Below are 26,191 nucleotides of genomic sequence, written 5' to 3'. Positions count from 1 at the left end.
AGAATGGGACAAATACTCACTTTAGGGGGATGTGGAGAATCTGTATCTGAAGGGCAGGATTCTGAAGGAGGTAGTGACAATAATAATAATCTTTATTATTGTCCCAAGTAGGCTTACATTAACACGGCAATGAAGTTACTGCGAAAAGCCCCTAGTCGCCACATTCCAGCACCTGTTCGGGTACACTGAGGGAGAATTCAGAACGTCCAAATTACCTAACAGCACGTCTTTCAGGACTTGTGGGAGGAAAACGGAGCACCCGGAGGAAACCCACACAGACACGGGGAGAACGTGCAGACTCCACACAGACAGTGTCCCAAGCCGGGAATCGAACCTGGGACCCTGGCACTGTGAAGCAACAGTGCTAACCACTGTGCTAGCGTGCCGACAAAGATCGGTCACGGTTAGGATTGCCAACTCTGCCTGGGCAAGGGCAGCATGTGGCGCAGTGGTTAGCACTGGGACTGCGGTGCTGAGGACCCGGGTTTAAATCCTGGCTCTGGGTCACTGTCCGTGTGGAGTTTGCACATTCTCCCCGTGTCTGCGTGGGTTTCACTCCCACAACCCAAAGATGTGCAGGGTAGGTGGATTGGCCACGCTAAATTGCCCCTTAATTGGAAAAAAAATTAATTGGGTACTCTAAATTTAAAATAAAAACTCTGCTTGGGCATATTCCTGGAGTTTTGATCAAGGAACATTCAATCACGTGACCTTCAATTAGCTGACATTTTCTCACAGTGTGTGAATTTTGTCCCTTTGGTCGAGAGCTCTGTGTTTCTCTTTGCGGGTGAGCAATCGGCAATTGAGTCCTCTTGACTGAGGAATCTGTCTGGACGATGAACAGGAACCTTGGCAGAATGTTCATCTTCACCACTTGGACCCTCTCTGCCAGAGTCAAGTGCAATGTGTCCCACCTCTTCAGATCCTCTCCAACCTCCTCCACCAGCTTTGTTATTGTCACAAGTAGGCTTACATTAACACTGCAATGAAGTTACTGTGAAAAGCCCCTAGTCGCCACATTCCCGCGCCTGTTCGGGTACACTGAGGAAGAATTCAGAATATCCAATTCACCTAACAGCACGTCTTTCGGGACTTGTGGGAGGAAACCAGAGCACCCGGAGGAAACCCACACAGACACGGGGAGAACGTGCAGATTCCGCACAGACAGTGAGCCACGCTGGGACTCGAACCTGGGACCCTGGCACTGTGAAACAACAGTGCCAACCACTGTGCTACCATGCAGCCCATTTATGTAGCATCGCCTATTCCCTTGCTATCTGAATTCCCCCTAAACCTGCCTCTGTCCACCTTCAATGTCATCCCCTCTAGTTTGGCTCACTGGCCCAATTCGTTCACCGTGAACACTTCACTTTTCCCTACATTTAGCTTATATCCCGCGAACGCCCCAAACTTCCCTAACAGGCCCATGATCCTATCCATGCTCTCCAGTGGGTCCGAAACATACAATTGTAGGTCGTCCGCGTATAGCGACACCCAATGCTCTCTTCATCCCCTCATAATCCCTCGCCACTCTGTCGACCCCCTACAAGCCATTGCCAGAGGCTCTATAGCCAGCGCAAACAACAGCGCAACAGCGGGCACCCCTGCCTTGTTCCCTGTGCAGTTCAAGGTTCTGTGAACCCATGTTGTTGGCTCGCACACGCGCCTTCGGTGCCACGTATAACAGGTGCACCCATGCCACAAACTTCGGCCCAAACCCGAACCTTCCTAGTACCTCAAACAGGTACCGCCACGCCACCTGGTCAAATGCCTTCTCCGGGTCCATGGACACCATTACCTCCAGCACCTGGGCACGCGACGGGGTCATGATCACGTTTAACACTCGCCTTTTATTACTAGAAAGTTTCCTGCCCTTTACGAAACCGGTCTTCCTCCGTAACAACCCCCGAGACACAACCTTCCATCCTTCCAACCTTCCATGGACCAGCTTAGCCAGCACTTTCGCATCTGTATTTAATAGCGATTTGGGCTTAAACAACCCAGATTCCAATGGATCTTTCCCCTTCTTTGGTATCAATGTGATTGTTGCCTGCGTCGTCATCTCCGGCAGCTCCCCCTTCTCCAATTCCTCATTAAATGTCCCCAAGAGATGTGCTGCCAGGTCCATTGCGAGCTCCTTATAGAATTACGCCTAAAGTCCGTCTAAAAACTGTCCCATGTCCCCCTTTTCACTCCCTGGGTCCGCCCTGTACAGCTCCTTATTGTAATCCCTAAACACCTCATTTATCTTCCCCGGCTCTGACACCACATCCCCTGTCCCAGTCCTTTACTTCAATATTTCCCTGGACGCGACCTGCCTTCGTAGCTGATGTGCTAACATTGGACTCGCCTTCTTCCTGCATTGGTACTGCACCCCTCATGCTCTACGCAGCTGTCCTATTGCCCTCCCCAACGTCAACCTATTGAATTGCCCCTGCAATTTTTGTCTCCTCGCTAATCCTTCCATGGTGGGCGCCCTTGAGAACTCCCTATCTACCTCCACTATCTTGTTCATTAGCCATTCATATTCCTCCCTCCTTTCCCTATCCGCATGTGCCGTGAACAAGATAATGCACCCCCACCCCCCCCCCCCCCCCGGACTACATAATCTTTAATCACAGCCCACACTTTATCGTAAAGCCCTGTATCTGCCAACACCCCCGAATCGAGCCTCCACCCCGGCCTCTGCTCCCATCCCGATCTAAACCGAATCTCCAGCCAATGAGACGCATGGTCCGAGATAACTATCCCCGCGTATTCTGCCCCATCCACCCCAACCAAAACCTCCCGGCTCACCACAAACACGCTATACACATGTGAGAAAAAGGAATACTCCCTTCCCCCTGGGTTCTTGAAGCGCCATTGGTCCACCATACCCGTCCTTTCCATAAACCCACACAGCTCCTTTGCTAGTCGTATTCTACCCATTGACCTGGGGCTCGACCTATCCACCCTTGGCTCGAGGATACAATGATAATCAACTGGTGCGTGGCCAAATCCAGGATCGCTGCCAGCAAACCCCCTCATAAAACCTACATCACCCCAATTCCGTGTGTACACATTCACCAACACCACCGGCGTCCCCTCTCCTCCCACCGGGGTCCCTCACTTCCTTGGCGCTCACAAACCCCGTTTGCTTGCTCATCGAAATTGCCACCCCCGCGACTTTGAATCAAACTCCGAGTAGAAAACCTTACCCACCCATCCCTTCTTCAGCCTGACCTGGTCCTTCACGCGGAGGTGCGTCTCCTGCAGAAAGACCACCTCCGCTATTAAACTCCTGAGGTGCGCAAAGACCTGAGATCTCTTCAAAGGTCTATTCAGTCCTCGCACGTTCCATGTTATAAGCCTCACCGGGGGCTTACACTTCCATTCCCCTCCACCATCCGCCATCCTCCCCTTTTGGTTCTACCCCTCTTAATTTCACCCTGTACCTGGCCCATCCAAGATGGCCTCTTTCTCTGTCCCTGACCATATTTCTTCTCCAACCTCGCCGTTTCGCGTCTCCCTCCCTTCCCCCACCTCTTACGGCCACCTCGGCCTTCTTCCCCACCTCACGTCCGTTCACCAGCATTACCGGCTAGTGTGTCTTGCCCAAAGGCTCCTCCGACTGAGCCCCCCCACCCTCACCTCTCTGTTCTGTGAAGAAAGCTCCTCGCTGACCTCCCCCTCCCCCACCCAAACAAAGCCTCATCTCGAACCGCAGGTCATCTCCCCCAGAAACAAACAAAAAGAAAAATACCCAACCACCGGGGTGGGGGTGGGGGGAGACAGTCATCCCCTTACAAACATTTCACCCCTACCCCCCTCCCTCCAACACCCATTCCACTCGTATCCTCCATTTTTCCAATGTGCCAACATCTTTATCTCCTAAAATTATTCAATCCACCCCTAGTCTGTGCTCCTTGATAAACATGTTGTGGAGATGCCGGTGTTGGACTGGGGTGAGCACAGTAAGAAGTCTTACAACACCAGGTTAAAGTCCAACAGGTTTGTTTCGATATCACTAGCTTTCGGAGCGCTGTTCCTTCCTCAGGTGAATGAAGAGGTTTGTTCCAGAAACATATATATAGACAGATTCAAAGATGCCAGACAATGCTTGAAATGTGAGCATTAGCAGGTGATTAAATCTTTACAGATCCAGAGATGGGGTAACCCCAGGTTAAAGAGGTGTGAATTGTGTCAAGCCAGGACAGTTGGTAGAATTTCGCAGGCCAGATGGTGGGGGATGAATGTAATGCGATATGAATCCCAGGTCCTGGTTGAGGCCGCACTCATATGTGCGGAACTTGGCTGTAAGTTTCTGCTCGGCGATTCTACGTTGTCGCGCGCCCTGAAGGCCGCCTTGGAGAACGCTTACCCGGAGATCAGAGGCTGAATGCCCTTGACTGCTGAAGTGTTCCCCGACTGGAAGGGAACATTCCTGCCTGGTGATTGTAGCACGATGTCCGTTCATTCGTTGTCGCAGCGTCTGCATGGTCTCGCCAACGTACCACGCTTCGGGACATCCTTTCCTGCAGCGTATGAGTTAGACAACGTTGGCCGAGTCGCACGAGTATGTACCGCGTTCCTGGTGGGTGGTGTTCTCACGTGTAATGGTGGTATCCATGTCGATGATCTGGCACGTCTTGCAGAGATTGCCATGGCAGGGTTGTGTGGTGTCGTGGTCACTGTTCTGAAGGCTGGGTAGTTTGCTGCAAACAATGGTTTGTTTGAGATCGCGCGGTAGTTTGAAGGCAAGTAGTGGGGATGACCTTGGCAAGATGTTCATCTTCATCGATGACGTGTTGAAGGCTGTGAAGAAGATGTCGTAGTTTCTCCGCTCCGAGGAAGTACTGGACGACGAAAGGTACTCTGTCGGTTGTGTCCCATGTTTTTCTTCTGCGGAGGTTGGTGCGGTTTTTTGCTGTGGCGAGTTGGAACTGTCGATCGATGAGCCGAGCGCCATATCCTGTTCGTACGAGGGCATCTTTCAACGTCTGTAGATGTCTGTTACGCTCCTCCTCGTCTGAGCAGACCCTGTGTATACGGAGAGCTTGTCCATAGGGGATGGCTTCTTTAATGTGTTTAGGGTGGAAGCTGGAGAAGTGGAGCATCGTGAGGTTATCCGTGGGCTTGCGGTAAAGTGAAGTGCTGAGGTGACCGTCCTTGGAGATGAGTGTGTCCAAGAATGCAACTGATTTTGTAGAGTAGTCCATGGTGAGTCTGATGGTTGGATGGAACTTATTGATGTCATCGTGTAATCATTTCAGTGATTCTTTGCCGTGGGTCCAAAGGAAAAAAATGTCATCGATGTATCTGGTGTAGAACGTCGGTTGAAGGTCCTGTGCAGTGAGTAGGTCTTGTTCAAACTTATGCATGAAGATGTTGGCGTATTGAGGTGTGAATTTGGTCCCCATGGCTGTTCCGTGCGTCTGGATGAAGAACTTGTTGTCGAAGGTGAAGACGTTGTGATCCAGAATGAAGCGGATGAGTTGCAGAATTGTGTCTGGAGATTGGCAGTTGTCGGTGTTGCGTACTGAGGCTGTTGCAGCAATGCCGTCGTCATGGGGGATGCTGGTGTAGAGTGCCGAGACGTCCATTGTGACGAGGAATGTTCCTGGTTCAACTGGTCCATGGGTGCTGAGTTTCTGTAGGAAGTCCGTCGTGTCGCGACAGAAGCTGGGTGTGCCTTGATAAAGCCATTGCTAAAACCATTGGCCACTTCTGGGGTCTCAAAATAATATTCCCACCTTCATAAGTCACCCATAGTTTTGCCGGATAGAGCACCCCAAACCTGATCTGCCATCGATATAACACCGCCTTGGCCCTGTTGAACCCTGCTCTCCACTTTGCCAGTTCAGCTCCAATGTCCTGGTATATTCGGACCTTGTTCCCCTCCCAGGGAGTTCCGCTTCTCCCTGGCCCACTGCAAAATCTTCTCTTTCTCCACAGACTTGTGGAGTCTCGTGATCGCCGCCTTGGCTTCTGCCTCAGAGACCTGTGCGCTCTGTCCAGCTCAGTGGCCTTGTCCAGCACCCCCTCCACCACCAGCCCCACCAGCATCCTCGAAACGTACCTCGTGGCCCTCGCACCTTCCACTCCTTCAGGCAGGCCCACTATTCGCAGGTTCTGCCTCCTCAAACTGTTTTCCTGCTCCTCCACCTTTGCTCTCAATGTCTCCTAAGAGCCAAACCTCCGCCGACAGTGCCTCCACTCTAGCACTGTTCAGAGATCACCCTCTTGATCTCTCAGATCAGCGACCCCTGAGCCTGAAGACATTTTTCCACCCTCTCCATCGAGCCCTTCAGGGCGCCACAGCCCCGTCAATCAATCCTCCTGCATCTCCTTCCTCAACTGACGCACTCTTCTTGGATGAAGACCATCAGCTGTTCCATCTGGACTTTGCTACTTCCCCCTCAGCCATCCTTCCTCCTTGGCCAGATCCTTCACGTTTGATGCACTATCAATTACCACAAAGACGAGAATGGTGGAACAATCGAGGCTTTATTGAGCAAAGATGTTGTGCCTCCTGTAGCTGGAACCAGAATGGCTGCAGCACCGGCGAGCACACACCTTTATACCCCGCCTACTGGGCGGAGCCAGCAGGCAGGGATTTACCCTTGTACCTCTAATATACAGGCAGTGCCGTAATACATGTAATATACTACTAGTGGTGACTACCACATTCACCCCCTGTTAAAAAGAGTCCGGCGGGGGTGGTGGAAAGCATTACAAGTTAAGTCTGTCGGGAGCCTTGACCCTCCTCTGCGATCGCCTCAGTCCTGGTGGTGATGTGGGCGCCGACTTAGTCACCTGTGACTCCGGGAGCATGTTGTCCTCGTCTTCGTCACCCAGGATCCAGTGGGAGGACGGATCCTGCTGGGGCGGGGGCTGCGGTGAGGTTTGCTGGAGGGAGGGTGAGTGGCGCACGGGTGAATGAGGCAACCGGGGGAGGGGTGTCAGGTCGGGGGTGCGGATCCCGCGGGTGCCAAGTCCCGGAGGGAGACTGTGTCCTGGCGCCCGTCGGGGTGTGCCACGTAGGCGTACTGCGGGTTTGCATGTAAGAGGTGGACTTTTTCGACCAAGGGGTCCGACTTATGGGTCCACACATGCTTCCGGAGGAGGGCGGGTCCAGGAACTGTCAGCCATGTTGGGAGCGGGACCCGCTGAGGTGGACTTCCTGGGGAAGGTAGACACACGTTCGTGAGGGGTCTCATTGGTCGCGGTGCAGAGGAGCGAACGGATTCAATGGAGCGCGTCGGGGAGGACCTCCTGCCAGCGGGAGACCCGGAGATTTTTAGACCGCAGGGCTAGTAGGACAGCCTTCCAGACCGTCCCGTTCTCCCTCTCCACCTGCCCGTTTCCCCAGGGGTTGTAGCTGGTCGTCCTGTTTGAGGCGATGCCCTTGCTGAGCAGGAACTGACGCAGCTCATCGCTCATGAAAGAGGATCCCCGATCGCTGTGGATATAGGTGGGGAAACCGAACAGAGTGAAGATGCTTGCAGGGCTTTGATTACCTTGACAGAAGTCATATCGGGGCAGGGGATGTTGAAAGGGATCGGGGAGTACTCATCAATCACGTTCAGGAAATACGTGTTGCGCTCTGTGGAGGGGAGGGGCCCTTTGAAGTCCACGCTGAGGCGTTAAAAGGGGCGGGAGGCCTTCACCAGGTGAGCTCTACCTGGCCGGTAGAAGTGCGGCTTGCACTCTGCGCAGACCTGGCAGTCTCTGGTGACGGTTCTGACCTCCTCAATGGAGTAGGGCAGGTTGCGGGCTTTGATGAAATGGAAGAACCGGGTGACCCCCGGGTGGCAGAGGTCTTTGTGGAGAGCCCGGAGTCGGTCCACTTGTGCGCTGGCACATGTACCGCAGGATAGGGCATCAGGGGGCTCAATGAGCTTCCCCGGGCGATACAAGATCTCATAGTTATAGGTAGGGAGCTCGATCCTCCGCCTCAAGATCTTGTCATTTTTGATCTTGCTGTGTATTATTAAACATAAAGGCAACCGACCATTGGTCAGTGAGGAGAGAGAATCTCCTGCTGGCCAGGTAATGCCTCCAATGTCGCACAGCTTCCACAATGGCTTGGGCCTCCTTTTCGACAGAGGAGTGCCGCATTTCGGAGGCATGGAGGGTGGGGGAAAAGAAGGCCACGGGCCTGCCTGCCTGGTTGAGGGTGGCGGCCAGATGCATCGCTCTCCACCTGAAAGGGGAGGGACTCATCGACCGCGTGCATCGTGGCCTTGGCGATGTCCGCCTTGATGCGGTTGAAGGCCTGGCGGGCCTCAGCCGCTGGGGAAAACTGTGGACTGAATGAGTGGGCGGGCCTTGTCCGCATAATTAGGGACCCACTGGGCTTAATAGGAGGAAAACCCCAGGCATCGTTTCAGGGCCTTGGGGCAGTGGGAGTTCCAGGAGGGGGCGCATGCGGTCGGGGTCGAGCCCTAGGACTCCATTTTCCACGGAACACGCATTTCTCCTTATTGTATGTGAGATTAAGGCGGTCTGGAGGAATGTTTGGAGGTTTGCGTCGTGGTCCTGCTGATCGTGGCCGCAGATGGTGATGCTATCTAGGTACGGGAAGGTGACCTGCAGCCCGTACTGGTCAACCATTCGGTTAATCTCTCGCTGGAAGACCGAGACCCCATTAGTGACACCGAAAGGAACCCTAAGGAAGTGATAGAGGCGGCCATCTGCTTCGAACGCAGTTATTGGCGGTCCTCCGGGCGGATGGGGAGCTGGTGGTAGGCGGACTTCAGGTCCATTGTGGAAAAGACTCGATACTGCGCAATCTGATTGACAATGTCAGATATGCGCGGGAGGGGGTACGCGTCGAGCTGCGTGTACCGAATGATGGTCTGACTGTAGTCAATGACCATCCTGTGCTTCTCCCCAGTCTTCACTACCACCACTTGAGCTCTCCAGGGGCTGTTGCTGGCCTCAATTACCCCCTTCCCGCAGAAGCTGTTGGACCGCCGACCTGATGAAGGTCCTGTCCTGGGCACTGTACCGTCTGCTCCTAGTGGCGACGGGTTTGCAATCCGGGGTGAGGTTCGCAAACAGGGAAGGCGGGTCGACCTTAAGGGTCGTGAGGCCGCAGACGGTGAGGGGGGGTAGGGGTCCGCCGAATTTTAAAGTTAGGCTTTGGAGATGGCATTGAAAATCCAGGCCGAGTAACAGGGCAGCGCAGAGGTGGGTGAGGACGTAGAGCCGGACGTTGCTGAACTCTACGCCCTGGACGGTGAGGGTCGCGATACAGTACGCCCGGATTTCAACGGAATGGGATCCGGAGGCCAGAGAGATTTTCTGGGTGACGGGGTGTAGCGGGAGGGAGCAGCGCCTTACCGTAGTGGGGTGGATGAAGCTCTCGGTGCTCCCGGAGTAAAAGAGGCAGGTCGCCTCGTGCCCATCGATCTTCACCGTCGTCGTCGCGGTAGCGAGGTTGCTGGGCCGAGACTGATCCAGGGTGATACAGGTGAGCTGCGGCAGATGCTGGGAGGTCCCGGGCTGGTCAACTGTGGTGGAGGTAGCGGCAGGCGATGAACGGCCAGATGAGCAGGGGTCCTGAGACGCGTCCAAAATGGCGCCGAAGATGGCGGTGCCCACAGGGCGCACATGGCGGGTGGCATCAAAGATGGCGGCACCCACGGGCCGCACGTGGCTTGCGGTGAGGAAGATGGCGGCGCCCACGGGCCGCACGTGGCTTGCCGGGGGGGGGGAAATGGCGGTGCCCCTGGGTCACATGTAGGGGGTGTAGGAATGCCGGGCCTGGAAACAGCGGCGACCGACTGGGCCTGGCAAACAGCAGCGAAGTGTCCTTTCTTCCCACACCCGTTACAGGTCGCGCTCCGCGCCGGGCAGCGCTGCCTGGGGTGTTTGTTTTGCCCGCAAAAATAGCACTTGGGGCCCCCCAGAGTTGGCTGGCTTGCGGTGAGCTGGGGTCGGCAGCTGGTGGGGCCCACAATGCCCACGAGGGTGCCGCACGGTCGGGGGCGTAGGACTGAATGTTACGGGAGGCCACTTCTAACGATTTAGCGAGCTGCCTAGTTCCCGCAAGATCGAGCGTACCCCCTTCCAGTCGCCGCTGGCGGACGTACGCAGACTTCATGCCCGTGACGTAAGCGTCTCGAATTAAAAGTTTGGTGTGCTGGACTGCCGAAACTGCCTGGCAGCCACAGTTCCTACCTGAGATCTGCAGAGCACGCAAGAAATTGTCCAGGGTCTCCTCGGGGAGTTGCTGTCTCGTGGCCAGGAGGTGCCTGGCGTCTACTTGATTGACTGGTCGAACGTAATGTCCCGTAAGGGGCTCCATTGCTTCGGAGTAGGTGGGCGCATCCCGGATGAGGGGAAAAATGTCAGAGCTCACCCGTGAATAGAGGACTTGGAGCTTCTGCGAGTCCGAGGGTTTTTCAGCGGCTGTTCTGAGGTAGCTTTCGAAGCAGGCTAGCCAGTGGTCAAAGGTGGACGTGGCATTGGCTACTTGAGGGCTCAGCTGCAGGCGATCAGGCTTGATGCGGAGATCCATCGTTTAAAAATCTTGCTCAATAAATTGATTCACTATCAATTACCACAAAGACGAGAATGGTGGAACAATTGAGGCTTTATTGAGCAAGATGTTGTGCCTCCTGTAGCTGGAACCAGAATGGCTGCAGCACAGGAGAGCACACACTTTTATACACCGCCTGCTGGGCGGAGCCAGCAGACAGGGTTTACCCTTGTACCTCTAATATACAGGCAGTGCCGTAATATATGTAATATACTACTAGTGGTGACTACCACAACCTTGTACCGGGTTTGGCAACCAGCAGACATGCCACTCAGAAGGGGAATTCTTCTCCGACTTTCAGTTACACTTTTCCGACTTCGAGTAAAAAGAGCTCTTTTTTACGCCTTCTAGCAGGAGCTGCCCCGTGTGGCCCCACTCGCACCCTGGCCGCCACCGGAAGTCCGTTCGCCCCGTGTCTGCGTGGGTTTCCTCCGGGCGCTCCAGTTTCCTCCCACAGTTCAAAGGTGTGCAGGTTAGGTGGTTTGGCCGAGCTAAATTGTCCCTCAGTGTTCAAAAGGTTAGGTGGGGTTACTGGGTTACGGGGATAGGGCAGGGGAGTGGGCCGAGGTGGGGGGCTCTTTCGGAGGGTCATTACAGAATCGATAGGCCGAAAAGCCTCCTTCCGCATTGCAGGGATTCTATTGTAGGAATCTTAGTTGGTGAGTTACAGTCACATCAGTACGAGTTTATTCAGTGTTCATGTCATCCCCAGAACTTTGCAAATTAAATGCCAGTGTTCAAGAGAAAGTGGAAGTCTGGACAGGGAAAGGGAACTATTAAAGATGTATCAATATCTGAAATCCCATTGACTGCTTCCAAACGCTCTACGCTTAACACAAAATGGCTGTCAACTGCGGTGCTGCCATCTCATGGCAAGATTGATCTACAACAGCAGGACAGATTTCAGACAACCATAGAGGAACAGAAGGAGACCATTCGGTCCACCGTACCTGTGCTGGCCCTTTGGTAGGGCTATTCAAATAGTCCCACTCTTTCCCCAAGGCCCTGCAAATGCCTTTTGTCTTTAAGTATTTAATTAAGAGGGCAGCCCAGTGGCGCGGTGAGTAGCACTGCGGTCTCATGGCGCAGAGGTCCCAGGTTCGATCCCGGCTCTGGAGTCAGTGGTATTGTGATGCGTGGCACAGTGGTTAGCATTTCTGTCTCACAGCGTCGGGACCAGGTTTGATTCCAGCCTTGGGTGACTGTGTGGAGTTTGCATATGCTCCCCGTGTTTGCGTGGGTTTCGCCCCCACAACCCAAAAGCTGTGCAGGCTAGGTGGATTGGCCATGCTAAATTGCCCCTTAATTGGGAAAAAATGAATTGGGTACTCTAAATTTTTTCTTAAAAAGTATTCAATTAAATTTCCACTGAATATGCTTTCAATGCCAAAGCTGCAGATTCTAGATCGGAACTGCATTTTAAAAAAATCTTCTCTCTCTTCTTTGCTTATTTTACTAATTAATTGGCAATTTGGCCTGAGACGCTCCTGCAGTGATGTCCTGGAGCGGAGATGATTGACCTCCAACCACCACAACCTGTGGGTCTGGAGTCAGACCGGATAAGGATGGCAGATTTCCTTCCCGAAAGGACTTTGGTGAACTAAATGGATTTTTAACAACAATCGATGGCAAGTTGTCAACAAAGATGAGCTTTCTATCTGGCGTGGTGCGATTTGAACCCAGGTCCCCAGAGCCTTAGCCTGGCTCTCTGGGTTACTAGTCCAGTCACAATCTATAGAATCCCTACAGTGCAGAAGGAGGCCATTTGATCCATCGAGTTTGCACCGACCCTCTGAAAGAGCCCCCTACCTAGGCCCACTCCCCCACCCTGGCCTCATAACCCCACCTAATCTGAACATCTTTGGACAGTGGGGGGAAATCCACGCAGACCACGGGGAGAATATGTAAACTCCACGCAGTCACCCAAGGCTGGAATCAAACCCGGTCCCTGGCGCTGTGAGACAGCAGTGCTAACCACTGTGCCGCCCATCACAATACCACTGACTCCTGACTTCTGCATTACTGAGCACGGGGAGAACAGTTCCATTTGGGAGACTGACTGGGAATGAGTTTTATTCATTCTCCCAGAGATGGCAAAATAAAAAGTGATTTTCCTTTAACACTGACAGTTCATTGACAGTCTTCACCTTCTCAATATACGGCCTTTTTACATTGGATTCCTCTGCAGAGCCCTGCTCCACCTCTTTTGTTTGTGCCACTTTTATCTTTAAACCCATTGCCTGTTTCCAAACTGCTGTTCTGTCTGCAAGTGTTCCTGGGCGAGTTACTCTGCTTGCGTTACAGGATGGGTGCTGCGTGCTCCTGCCTTCACAGATACTCACTATCTCGCTCACTCACTATCTCACTCTCTCTCACTCTCACTATCTCACTCACTCACTATCTCACTCACTCACTCACTATCTCACTCACTCACTCACTCACTCACTCACTCACTCTCTCACTCTCTCACTCTCTCACTCTCTCACTCTCTCACTCTCTCACTCTCTCACTCTCTCACTCTCTCACTCTCTCACTCTCTCACTCTCTCACTCTCTCACTCTCTCACTCTCTCACTCTCTCTCTCACTCTCTCACTCTCTCTCTCACTCTCTCACTCTCTCACTCTCTCACTCTCTCACTCACTCACTCTCTCACACTCACTCACTCACACTCACTCTCTCACACTCACTCACTAACTATCACTCACTCACTAACTATCACTCACTCACTAACTATCACTCTCTCACTCTCTCACTCACTCTCTCACTCTCTCACTCTCTCACTCTCTCACTCTCTCACTCTCTCACTCTCTCACTCTCTCACTCTCTCACTCTCTCACTCTCTCACTCTCTCACTCTCTCACTCTCTCACTCTCTCACTCTCTCACTCTCTCACTCTCTCACTCTCTCACTCTCTCACTCTCTCACTCTCTCACTCTCTCACTCTCTCACTCTCTCACTCTCTCACTCTCTCACTCACTCACTCACTCACTCTCTCACTCTCTCACTCACTCACTCACTCACTCACTCACTCACTCACTCTCTCACTCTCTCACTCACTCACACTCACTCACTCACTCTCTCACACTCACTCACTAACTATCACTCACTCACTCACTATCTCACTCTCTCACTCTCTCACACTCACTCACTAACTATCACTCACTCACTAACTATCACTCACTCTCTCACTCTCTCACTCTCTCACTCTCTCACTCTCTCACTCTCACTCTCTATCTCACTATCTCACTCTCTCACTATCTCACTATCTCACTCTCTCACTCACTCACTCACTATCTCACTATCTCACTCTCTCACTCTCTCACTATCTCACTATCTCACTATCTCACTCTCTCACTCTCTCACTCTCTCACTCTCTCACTATCTCACTCACTCACTCACTATCTCACTCACTCACTCACTATCTATCTCACTCACTCACTATCTATCTCACTCACTCACTATCTCACTCACTCACTCACTATCTCACTCACTCACTCACTATCTCACTCACTCACTCACTATCTCACTCACTCACTATCTCACTCACTCACTATCTCACTCACTCACTATCTCACTCACTCACTCACTCACAGTCACTCACTCACTCTCTCACACTCACTCACTAACTATCACTCACTCACTATCTCACTCTCTCACTCTCTCACTCTCTCTCTCTCACTCACTATCTCACTCACTCACTCACTATCTCTCTCACTCTCTCACTCTCTCACTCTCTCACTCTCTCACTCTCACTCTCACTCTCACTCTCACTCTCACTCTCTCACTCACTATCTCACTCTCTCACTCACTATCTCACTCTCTCACTCACTATCTCACTCACTCACTCTCTCACTCTCACTCTCACTATCTCACTCACTCTCACTCTCTCACTCACTCTCTCACTCTCTCACTCACTCTCTCACTCTCTCACTCACTCTCTCACTATCTCACTCACTCTCTCACTCTCTCACTCTCTCACTCTCTCTCACTCACTCTCTCACTCTCTCACTCACTCACTCTCTCACTCTCTCACTCTCTCACTCACTCACTCACTCTCTCACTCACTCACTCACTCACTCACTATCTCACTCTCTCACTCTCTCACTCACTCACTATCTCACTCACTCACTCTCTCACTCTCTCACTCACTCACTCACTCTCTCACTCTCTCACTCACTCTCTCACTCTCTCACTCACTCTCTCACTATCTCACTCACTCTCTCACTCTCTCACTCTCTCACTCTCTCTCACTCACTCTCTCACTCACTCACTCTCTCACTCTCTCACTCACTCACTCACTCTCTCACTCACTCACTCACTCACTCACTATCTCACTCTCTCACTCTCTCACTCACTCACTATCTCACTCACTCACTATCTCATTCACTCACTATCTCACTCACTCACTATCTCACTCACTCACTATCTCACTCACTCTCTCACTCACTCTCTCACTCACTCTCTCACTCACTCTCTCACTCACTATCTCACTCACTATCTCACTCACTATCTCACTCACTATCTCACTCACTCACTATCTCACTCACTCACTCACTCTCTCACTATCTCACTCACTCACTATCTCACTCACTCACTATCTCACTCACTCACTAACTATCTCACTCACTAACTATCTCACTCACTCACTAACTATCTCACTCACTCACTAACTATCTCACTCACTCACTATCTCACTCACTCACTCACTATCTCACTCACTCACTATCTCACTCGCTTGCTCACCCACCCTGTTTGACCTACTGGGGCCAGCATCAATCTGTGTCATGATATGTATACCTGTGTAAACACGCTCTCACACACACACTTTGTGGGGCGGGATTCTGCGGGAATCGGCGGGGTGGGGGGTCCCGGCGGGGTGGGGGGTCCCGGCGGGGTGGGGGGTCCCGGCGGGGTGGGGGGTCCCGGCGGGACGGAGTGACGTGAACCACTCCGGCGTTGGGCCGCCCCAAAGGTGCGGAATCCTCTGCATCTTTCAGGGGCTGGGCCCGCCCCGGAGTGGTTTGCGTCCCGCCGGCCGGCGGGAAAGGGGCCTGGCGCCACGCCAACCGGAGCGAGTTGGTGCATGCGCGGGGCTGCCACGTGTGCTGGCATCATCCCCGCGCAGGCGCAGGCGGCTTCGTTTCTGCACCGGCAATGGCGGACTGCTACAGCCTCCGGTGTGGAACAAAAGAGTGCCCCCACGGCACAGGCCCGCCCGCGGATCGGTGGGCCCCGATCGCGGGCTAGGCCACCATGGGGGCACCTCCCGGGGCCAGCTCGCCCCGTGCCCCCCCCAGGACTCCGGAGGCCGCCCGCGCCACCAGGTCCCGCCGGTAAGGACCTACTCCAATTTACGCCGGCGGGACTGGCAGAAAACGGGTGGGACTTCGGCCCATCGCGGGCCGGAGAATTCGGGCAGCCCCGGAGCCCATTGAGTCGCGCCGGACCCCGACATTCTCAGAGGCCGGCGGCGCGACTCACGCCGGGCCGATTTTTGGGGGGGTCGGAGAATTTGGAGGACGGCGGGGGCGGGATTCACACCGACCCCTGGCGATTCTCCGACCCGGCGGGGGGGGGTCGGAGAACCCCGCCCCGGGTAATTAGACTCGAGTAGCTGACACCGATCTGTCTGAGGGCTGACCTATTTTATGACAATGTTGCAAAAATTGGCTCCTAAGTGAATGAGCGATCTGACTGACCCCTCACCCAACTGACCCCCCCCCCCACACTCCCCACCCCGTAATCCCCAATTTTCTATTTAATTCCCATCAATATAAAGCTCTGCACAGTTCCTGTCTCTCCACAAGCTCACACTGGCATTGACCAATTTCACCCCATCCCCAGTTTCTCATCCGGCTCAAACAGACACAGAAAATACTGGAGGAGCTCAGCAGGTCTGACTGCGTCTGTGGAGAGAGAAAGGGAGCTGATGTTTCCAGTCTGGATGACTCTCAGCTCACTTCTCTCTCCACAGACGCTGTCAGTCCTGCTGAGATCCTCCAGTATTTTCTGTTTCTGTTTCAGGTTCCAACATCCGCAGTCATTTGCTTTTCTGTGCAGGCTCCATCTTACCCCTCAGGATTGCCGCGGTTAGCTCTGTTCCATGAACAAAATAGGAGACAAGTCAGATTCGGCGTGTGTGTCAACAGAGATTGAGAGGGAGGAGAGCGCGGAACACAGGCTGGGCTGGTGCAGGAGTGAGGATATTGACTCAGTATTAAGACAGCTTTAGTTTAAATGCTCACTTGTTGTCTAGAAGTAAACTACCTGCTGACTGCCCTGCTGGCTCTGCAGTTTCAGATATTCTTCTCGTTGTCTGTTATGCTTCAGCTTTTCACTGCTGTATTGCTGCTTGAGTTTTGGAGCTGCAGGAATTGCAATCCTGTTCTGGGGTGAGGGGCCACTCCCAGTCTGGGAACAGAGAGAGAGAGAACAGAGTAACAATCAGCACAGCCTCACCTGACAGATATTCAACACAGGGCTCCTTCATTCCCTCTATCTCCCCCGCCCCAGATCCCTCCGAAACGTCCCGGATCCCTCTCCTCAGGGTCCCCCATCACCAGGGACTGATAGAGGGACACAAAAAGATAAAAGCATCTGTTCTTCTGACTATTCCTGCTTCCGCCCCTCCCCGCCGGGGAAGGAGCATGGAGGTGGGACAATTGTCACTCACCTCCCCCTAGCTCCCGTCCGGCATTCCCTGTCTGCCCTTTTCCCCATCTCCGCGACTCCCCTTCACCGTCTCCCTCAGTCTTATCCCCACCACGACCCCTCTCCCCTCATAACCCTCCCCCCCATCCCCATCGCCCATGCTGCCCAGCCAATCACATTATAAATCCTGGCCAAATCTCCTGGGCAACAGGAGGCTGTGCTTTCTCTTGCTGGTGGTGATGAGCATGCTGTGCGTTTCCAGTATTTGCATGTTTTTTGAAGATATGTGCAGAATTAATATTTCAAACATTGCAGCATGACGATGTACAGATTTGCTGCTTCACAATGTGGTCATTGAAGTGAAGGTGTGCCCCTGAACGTGGTGACCAGGCAGGCAGTGGTGGCCCTGGGCACAGCAGTGTCCAGTGTGAAATGAAATGAAATGAAAATCGCTTATTGTCACAAGTAGGCTTCGTATGAAGTTTCTGTGAAAAGCCCCTAGTCGCCACATTCCGGCACCTGTTCGGGGAGGCTGGCACAGGAACTGAACCGTGCTGCTGGCCTTGGTCTGCTTTACAAGCCAGTGATTTAGTCCACTGCGCTACTGTGTCTACACTCTGGGAGCAGTGTCTGCATTTAAGACTGGGATAGACTGGGGTTTCTCGGAGAATCCATGGAGATTGGGAGAGGGCGGGAAAATGGGATAGAAGCCCAGGTTCAGCTGTGATTGTATTGAATAGCAGAGCAGAATCGATGGGGCGAATGGTCTTCACCTGCGCCTATTTCTTATGTTCTTGTGAACACAGAACTAATTTCTCCACAACAAGATCCCACACATATCAGTGAGATGAGTATCTGGCTCAGCGGTTAGCGGTGACATGGGCCGAGGCAAGGATGGTGAGTGCAGACCACCAGGACTAATAGTGGACTGGGATTATTAACATCCCAATAAACCCGCAAGACTTTCAGTTTAATTACATCTGAACGACAGCACTTCTGATATTGCAATGGTCATTTAGGCCAGTGTCAGCCATGGCTATTCTTGGAATCAACCAATTGTGAACTCAAGTCACCCTCCAGGGACCTCGGTACAAAATCTAAATCCACGGTCCTACTGGGGTACCCAGGGGGTGCTGCACTGTCAGAGGTGATGTTTTTTGGAGGAAATATTAAACCGAAGCCACATCTACCCTCTCAGGCAGATAGAAGAGAACCGGTGGTGCTATTTCGAAGAAGAAGAGGGCAATCAGTCCTCACCAGTCTCCTGGCTAAAAGTTAACTTTCAACTAATATCATTGTGGGAGCTTGCTGTGCACAAATTGGCTGCCCTGCTTCCTCCTTAACAACAGTGACTACGTTTCCAAAGAGCTTCATTAGGACAACCCGAGGTTATAGATCACAGAATTTACAGTGCAGAGGGAGGCTATTCGGCCCATCGAGTCTGCACCGGCCCTTGGAAAGTTATGGGTGGTGATATAGAAATGCAGCTTAAATGATGGGACTCAAGCCCAGGAGAAGGCGAGGGAACAAAAAGAGCACATTGAGAGGGTGCTGCAATTACCCTAAAATCTCCTGGATGGAACAAGGGGATAAGATGCCCTGATGCTGACCCAACTGGAAGTGAACATTTTCAGGTACTGGGAGAGAACAGGACCACAAATCTCTCATGGTGACGTGTAACAGTGAGACCTTTAACAAGAGGGAGAGGGCAGAAAATAATAGGAATCTGTACAGACAGTGCGGTGGTCTTGATTCCTGTGTGTAAGTGCCTGATGTAGCAAGGGAAACAATAAATCCCTTCAGCTCACACAGAATGTGTGACTGTGAATTAAATTTAGTTTCTCATACTGCTGCCAAAAAACATGCAAATGCTGCAATTAAAACATAAATGTCCAGATGTGGATCCCAGGGATTAAACCCAGGCTGGGGGAACGAGTGAATCGTATTTTTGATGCTGTAACTGAGAAACACGATATCACACGACCCACTATAACCAGGAATAACGCACAGGACGATCTGGTTACTTACAAATTGCTATTCAAGCAACTATTTCACTGATTTACCGAATAAACTGCTACCCCACCATCAGCCCACAAAGAGCATCCCGTTGTTATTAATCCTTCAAAGAGCAACAATGGGTTCGGGGGGAAAAAAAAAATCGGAAAGTAATTTGACACCGAGACACGTTTCCCCAGGATCAGAGGGTGTGGGTGCAGAAGCAACTTCAGACAGGCAGCAATTCCACCCTCTTTACAGGAGTTAATAAAGACTGAAAACAGAGAGCAGCTGTCACAATCCTCGTCTGCCCAGTGCCTCCAATAGTAACTATACCCTGAGATTATTTGGTCATGTTCACTGTCTACTCACTGAATTGGACATGGATGTGACTCACTCTGCTCCAGTTGTGTTCAGCATTAAAGGGGCAGTACCTTCTGTATTGATCAGGATCTAGAACATGGTCCACATGGCATTGACCTGTCACCTGCCATGATGTGAATGACATTCCCCTCCCACCAACCCCACCCCCCAGAAAATTTACTTGAGCAATTCTACCCCTCCCCCATGAAGACAATGCCCCTTTAAATTGCACAGCAAGAGTAAACTACACAAGAGCAGAGCACACAAGAATCAATGAAGAAATCTGAAAATTGCAATTCTAACAGGATTTCACAGCATTACAAGAAAATAAATTTGATTAGCTTGAAGAAGATCAGTAAAAACAACAGATCCAGGCAGGTTTAGGATTCTAGGCGGAGTCAGTTTATCGATGATCTTTATTCAGACTGAAGGAATCAGAAAGAAACTAAATCTAAATTGGAAAATTAAAACGTAGCAAATCACTCAAGCAGAGCCAAAGAGTTTAAGGAACAGGAGCAGTGCATGGAGGTGTGATTCAGCACTAACTGAATTATCGTGTGCTGCAAAGAGCCAGGGGGAGATGGAGCCACAGAGCAGAGGCCCAGAGGAGAGCAGCGGGAAAGTAAGAGAAATGAAAACGGAACCTTTGCATCTGCTGGCGGTAGTTGGGGCTTTGGGAGGAGAGGCGGCTTGACTTTCGACGTTGGAGACGTGTTTTTTTGCGAGGTGGAGGGTGTGGGAGGTGGTTGGTCCAACAGGCACGACACAGCCTCTTCCTTTTCTCCCATTATAGGTTGGTTAGACGCAGCATAAATGTTGGGATCTCGTGTCTCAGAGATGTTGGGGACACTTAAAAATTCTTTGGAAAATATAAAATCATTACATGGATGTTGGCTGATTTGGGTGATGGTGGATTCCAATTCCCTGATGGTTTCCTCAAGGCTGTCCATTGTCTTGTAGGTGCTGTTTTTAATTTCCTCCGTTCTGGCTGAAGCAGTGGTTGTGCTTTGTGTTTTCAATGATCTGCTCTTCTCAATCTGGTTAATCTCATACTTCTTCACCTTGGTTTGCTTTCTTACACCTGTCACCTGGTCTATCTTTTCCTCCTCCTCATAAACAACCACTTGCAGGATTTTCCTTCCACTTTTTGTCCCTGATTCGATAGCTCTCGTCAACGCATTCAGCCGTTGCTTGGGAAACCGAATCTTAACATTCCTTGAGTTTCCATTTTTCAAGTCTGCCATCTCAGGGGATGTAGCATTCGCAACGGAATGTAAGGGTTTCTCGTCTGAAGCTATGTCATCAGACTTCAGATCACCTGCTGACTTGTTCACAGACATTCGATTGTTTGATTCAGAGTTGGAAGCCACATCAACTGTGTCAGAAACAGCGGACAATGTCCAGAATTCTGCTTGTTGCTCAAATGGGATTGAAGAAGTTTGTGTTTCCCTGTTGGAGTCTTTATCTCCCATCACGGTTTGAAATTCTTCATCATACTCTTCGAATACAGTTGACAACCTCTTGTACGCTGTTTTGATGTCCATGGGTTCTTCAAATATGACAACAACTGGCTTCATGTCCAAGGAGACAATTGGTTCCTTTTCCTCAGCTTGAGCTCGGATTGGGTCCAGAGGCAGGAAACCAACTTCCTTCTCTGAAGAAATATTCCAGGTCTGAATATCCCCACCTTTCTCGTTCACAATTTCCTGAACTTCTCTCCTGGACAAAGCTTGGATCTGGTTTTCCGTGATCATGAAAGCCACATTTTCTTCAGTGTCGCTAATAAAAGCTGCTTCTTCAATGTGATTGGTGGAAAGCCCTGATCCAGGTGCTGGAGAAACTTCCAGGCGTTTGTCTTGGATTTCTTTCGCCTCCAGGTTTTCCTGGTCTGGGGCAGGGGATTCAGATCTCGTCTGGCCAGATTGTGTCAGGGCAGCTTCAAGCAGCATGAACTCTTCCAACACTATTGCAGACGGCACAAATTGCATCCAGCTCTCAGAACTGGACAGGGCTTCTTGACCCTGCGTAGGAAGAGAGTCCTGGCCCCTTCTGTCTGTTCCTCTGCCCTCCACTGTCCTGTCCGCACTCTCTTTGTGTGTGTTAATTGGTGCTGTTTCTTCAGCAGCCTCCGGCTCCATCACTTCAGACACAATAGGAGGAGTACGGCAACCAGACGGCAACACAATCTGAGGGAGCTGGAATAGGCTTGGGGAACTTGGGACGTCTATTTCCTACAGGTGCAGATTTGGATAACACATAAGGAAATAAATGAATAATTAGTTGCCAGTAATTACCCCAAACCTCAGCACTCCAAATTCAGACTCACAACTGAGGTGACACACAGTGCTCGCTCCATTATCAAGCTTAATGGAAGGAATCTCAATGATGGTTAATGGAAAGTCTCCAACTACTAGTCACAAAAATCTGGTCCAGAAATGCGCTAAGAATAAAGACATAAACATACAAAAATAAAGAATATCCAATATTCTTGGGCTGAGGTTACTTTTGTCAAAGTGCGATGCATTCAGACAAAGAAAACTCTTTGATCTTAATAAGTCCAATGGTTAATCAGGAAGGCTAATAAATCAGCAGTAATTGTAACAGTGTTTACTTTGACCTTTCTTGAATCTTTCTTTTTTGTTCGATGCAAAATGCCCTGGTTGGAATTGACCTGGTGAGAATGTTGAGTTGGTTGCAAGTTAAGTCTGATGTTGAGGAATGGGAGGGGGGTGGTGAACTGGACAGTGGTCACGGGTAGAATGGGGGGGGGGGGGGGGGGCGGTGGAGGGCAAGTTAAACATTGTTGGGGGTGTGGGGTCAGCTGAGCATGGGGTGGGGGTGGAGGTTTCTATACACGTTGCTGTTCCTCCTCACCCACAAGAAGTGCACTAGAGGCATTGAACCTGGTGGATCAAACTTTCGTATCTCCCTTCTCGGACGGGTTGCCTTGGCGATCTTAGGAAACTCCGACTGTAGGTGTTAAAAACGACATTTTACTAAATTGGAGGCTGATCCCTGATCTCGCCTCTGTTCAAACCAGAAGTTGGGGGTTGGGTTTATTTGTTTTGAAACCCTCCCATCCCCACCCCCTCCCCCACCCCACCACCACCCCAACCCACTTCTGGCACGATCTGTTCCGTGAACTCTGTGTTTCTCTAATTGTGCCCTCCATCACTGGCGACCACCCTTTCAATTGTGCCGATCATAAACTCTGGGATTCCCTCTCTAGGCCGCTCTGTGTCTCTACTTCCCTTTCTCTTCCTGGACGATGCTTCTTAAAACCAGGCTCTTTGATCGTGAGTCTGGCCATTCGCTCTGCATATCTTTATATGACTTGGTGTCAAAAGTTGCTCCTTAAGGTACCCTGGAATGCTTTCCCACATTAGAAGGTGCTATATAAATGCAAGTTGCTATTGTGTGAGATTCTCCTATAGATACTAAACGTTTGGTTTTGCTTCTCCATTGCTTATTTGGATGTGTGATGGACGTATAAATTAGACTCTGAGGCCTTGAATGTTTTTAAGGATGGTTCTCGAGTATCTCCTGTGGCATTGCTCCTGACAACCTAAGCAATGCACTAGATGCCACCAATGGGTGTGATGCCGAATATGTTACAGGAAGGTAAGTGTGACTATTTCAGGAAGGTACTATTAATGCAACACATGCATCATATGACAGGTGTAAACAGCTAAAACCAGGTGAAATTAAATTGACTAAAGGTAACATCTTTAATGGAGATTGAGCTGAATGGAGGGTGTGAAGGGTTCTTGAAATCATTAAGAAATAATTTTTAATGTGAAGAAATCAAATTGGTTTCTATCATTCCAATGATCTGAGTTGATTTTAAAGTAAATGAGAGATTTAGAATTCATTGGCTAATTTGAAACAATTTATATTCACCACAATGAGATGGAAGAAATTGAGATGAAGAGTATGAAGGTGATCCAGTGATTTTTAAATCAGCTTCATGCAGAAGGTGATAGCAGTGAACCTTTCTTTCCAAAACTTATTCTGATTCCAGTGCCCTTTGGACAGAGGCAACAATCTGAAATAGCATTTGTTATATTTTTTTTAAAGGGGCGCTTTCGCCCAGAGCACGTGCAGTTAATGTATCTGTGCACCAATTATACCTGAAACAGGTCTGTTAATTCATTCCCCACATTTACATGCGCCAATCGATGCCCTAAACTCATGCACCAATCGCACATTGCAAGATCTGAGCATTTTGTTATATTGCCCTCTGTATTGAGGAGCTGGATAAAGTTAGTTCAATAATGGTCACCTTAATGGCAACCTGCGGTTGAGTGTGTGTTAGTGCAAAACACAAACCATTCATGCTGTAAACACATGCACCAACACCCTATACCTCCACCAAGCAGTACCCCAAATATTTCCGCCAATCCATGCCACATCCATATCCAGGTCCACTTCATACCTGGAGCCGGTCCTGTCTGGTTGGTGCGCAGACCGTTTTTTGAAAATAATGTCCCGTGATCACAGAATGGATTTCCTGTTGTCCAGTTTTCATTTTCTCAGGTAGACCGGGCCCAGAATTGCCCGAGTTCTGATTCACTACTGCACAGTGTCAGCCATACTTCAAATTCAGACATTTGTATTGCCGGTGTGATTAGTTGAGGATAGATGGCTTCCTGCACGTAAGCAGCTGGGGAAATTCCTCACGTATTTCTAAGTTCCCTCATTACTTACCAAAAAGGTGTATGGGTTAACGGGAAGGACACTCGGTGAAGCTCCCACATCTGCAGCATTTGGGATGACATTTTGAGTTCTGACACATTTACGTTAATCCTGAACGTGAGCAGACTGTGATAGGAATCACAGTTATGCTTCAACACTGCACTGGGCAGTAATCAACAGCAGATTCCAGGATGATTCACTCTCTCCTGGTTGAGATGGTGAAACCTCCATCTGTAGACCAGACCAGTCACTTTAGAACAGACTGATTATTTATTCTGCATGGCTCAAATGGTGAACTTTACAACTGGGGAGAGGAGGGGACATTTCAATTTTATTTAAAACCTAGAGAGATGCAAATATCTTTCCCCAAGTTGTTTAGTATTTCCCCCCGCAAATGCCTTGATTTTGAAATTCTCATTTTTGTACACAAATCCTTCCCTCGCCTCGCCTCTCCATATCTCTGTCAATTCCTCCAGTCCCACAACCCTGCCAGATATCTGCACTGCTCCATTACTGCCTTGTGGGCATTCTCAGTCTCCATTGCCGAGATCGTAAGTTTTAGAATTTGCTGTCTTGCTCCAGTGTTAAAGATTGTTCCCTCAAACCTACCTTATCTGAGCAAACTCTGATCATCTGCCCCAACATCTCTCTATGTGGCTTGGTGTCCCATTTTGGCAGGGTGTTCTATGTTCTATGGTGTCACATTTTATTTGACAAAGTTCCTGAGGCAACGGTAAGGTGCTGACAGCCACCTTACAGACTTGTCAATGTGTAAGTGGCCAGATTGTAATACAGGGTTTGGGAGGTGGCAGGATGTTGGGGGGTGGCAGGGTGTGGGGGGTGGCAGGGTGTGGGGGTGGCAGGGTGTGGGGGGTGGCAGGGTGTGGGGGGTGGCAGGGTGTGGGGGGTGGCAGGGTATGGGGGTGGCAGGGTGTGGGGGGAGGGTGTGGGGGGCAGGGTGTGGGGGGCAGGGTGTGGGGGGGCACGGTGTTGGGTGCAGGGTGCAGGGTCTGGGGAGCAGGGTGTGGGGGGGTGGCAGGATGTGGGTTGGTGGGGCAGGGTGTGGAGGGGGCAGGGAGTGGGGGTTGACAGGGTGTGGGGAGGGTGGCAGGGTGTGGGGGGTGGCAGGGTGTGGGGTGGCAGGGTGTGGGGGAGTGGGGCAGGTTGTGGGAGGCATGGCAGGGTGTGGGGGTGGCAGGGTGTGGGGGGGGGCAGGGTGTGGGGGGTTGGCAGGGTGTGGGGGTTGGCTGGGTGGGGAGGGGGCGGGTGTGGGGGGGGGCAGGGTGTGGGGGGTGGCAGGGTGTGGGGGGTGGCAGGGTGTGGGGGGTGGCAGGGTGTGGGGGGTGGCAGGGTGTGGGGGGAGGGTGTGGGGGGCAGGGTGTGGGGGGCAGGGTGTGGGGGGCAGGGTGTGGGGGGGCAGGGTGTGGGGGGGCAGGGTGTTGGGTGCAGGGTGTTGGGTGCAGGGTCTGGGGAGCAGGGTGTGGGGGGTGGCAGGATGTGGGTTGGTGGGGCAGGGTGTGGAGGGGGCAGGGTGTGGGGGTTGACAGGGCGTGGGGAGGGTGGCAGGGTGTGGGGGGGTGGCAGGGTGTGGGGTGGCAGGGTGTGGGGGAGTGGGGCAGGTTGTGGGAGGCATGGCAGGGTGTGGGGGTGGCAGGGTGTGGGGGGGCAGGGTGTGGGGGTTGGCAGGGTGGGGAGGGGGCGGGTGTGGGGGGGCGGGTGTGGGGGGGGGCAGGTGTGGGGGGGTGGCAAGGTGTGGGGGGGGTGGCAAGGTGTGGGGGGGTGGGAGGGGGTGGGGGGTGGCAGGCTGTGGGGGGTGGGAGGGTGTGCAGGGGGTGGCAGAGTGTGGGGGAGTGGGAGGGTGTGGGTGTGCCAGGGTGTGTGGTGTGGCTGGGTGTGGGGGGGGTGGCAGTGTGTGGGGGGGGTGGGAGGGTGTGGGTGGGTGGCAGGGTGTGGGGGGT

The 26,191-nt window shown here is 51.8% G+C and overlaps 1 protein-coding gene across 26 annotated transcripts in view; it reads right to left on the bottom strand.

Annotated features, from left to right (window-relative positions):
- The window catches only part of srcin1a (SRC kinase signaling inhibitor 1a), a 685,230-nt gene that overhangs the window by 6,258 nt on the left and 652,781 nt on the right, over window positions 1-26,191 (bottom strand). For 24 of the 26 annotated variants that reach the window (XM_072487470.1, XM_072487474.1, XM_072487473.1 and 21 more), the window contains 2 exons: window positions 20,183-21,769; window positions 16,775-16,940 (listed from right to left, as the gene is read on the bottom strand). In XM_072487470.1, coding sequence (XP_072343571.1) covers window positions 16,782-16,940; window positions 20,183-21,769 — 1,746 coding nt within the window. In that variant the 3' untranslated portion in view covers window positions 16,775-16,781. The remainder of the gene's footprint in view (window positions 1-16,774; window positions 16,941-20,182; window positions 21,770-26,191) is intronic. The other 2 variants (XM_072487462.1, XM_072487488.1) reach the window with 2 other exon arrangements.

The sequence above is a fragment of the Scyliorhinus torazame genome, chromosome 21 (genome assembly GCF_047496885.1).
Source record: "Scyliorhinus torazame isolate Kashiwa2021f chromosome 21, sScyTor2.1, whole genome shotgun sequence".
Classification (NCBI taxonomy): domain Eukaryota; kingdom Metazoa; phylum Chordata; class Chondrichthyes; order Carcharhiniformes; family Scyliorhinidae; genus Scyliorhinus; species Scyliorhinus torazame.
The sequence above is the reverse complement of the archived record's forward strand: the minus strand, read 5'-3'. Positions and strand labels throughout refer to the sequence as shown.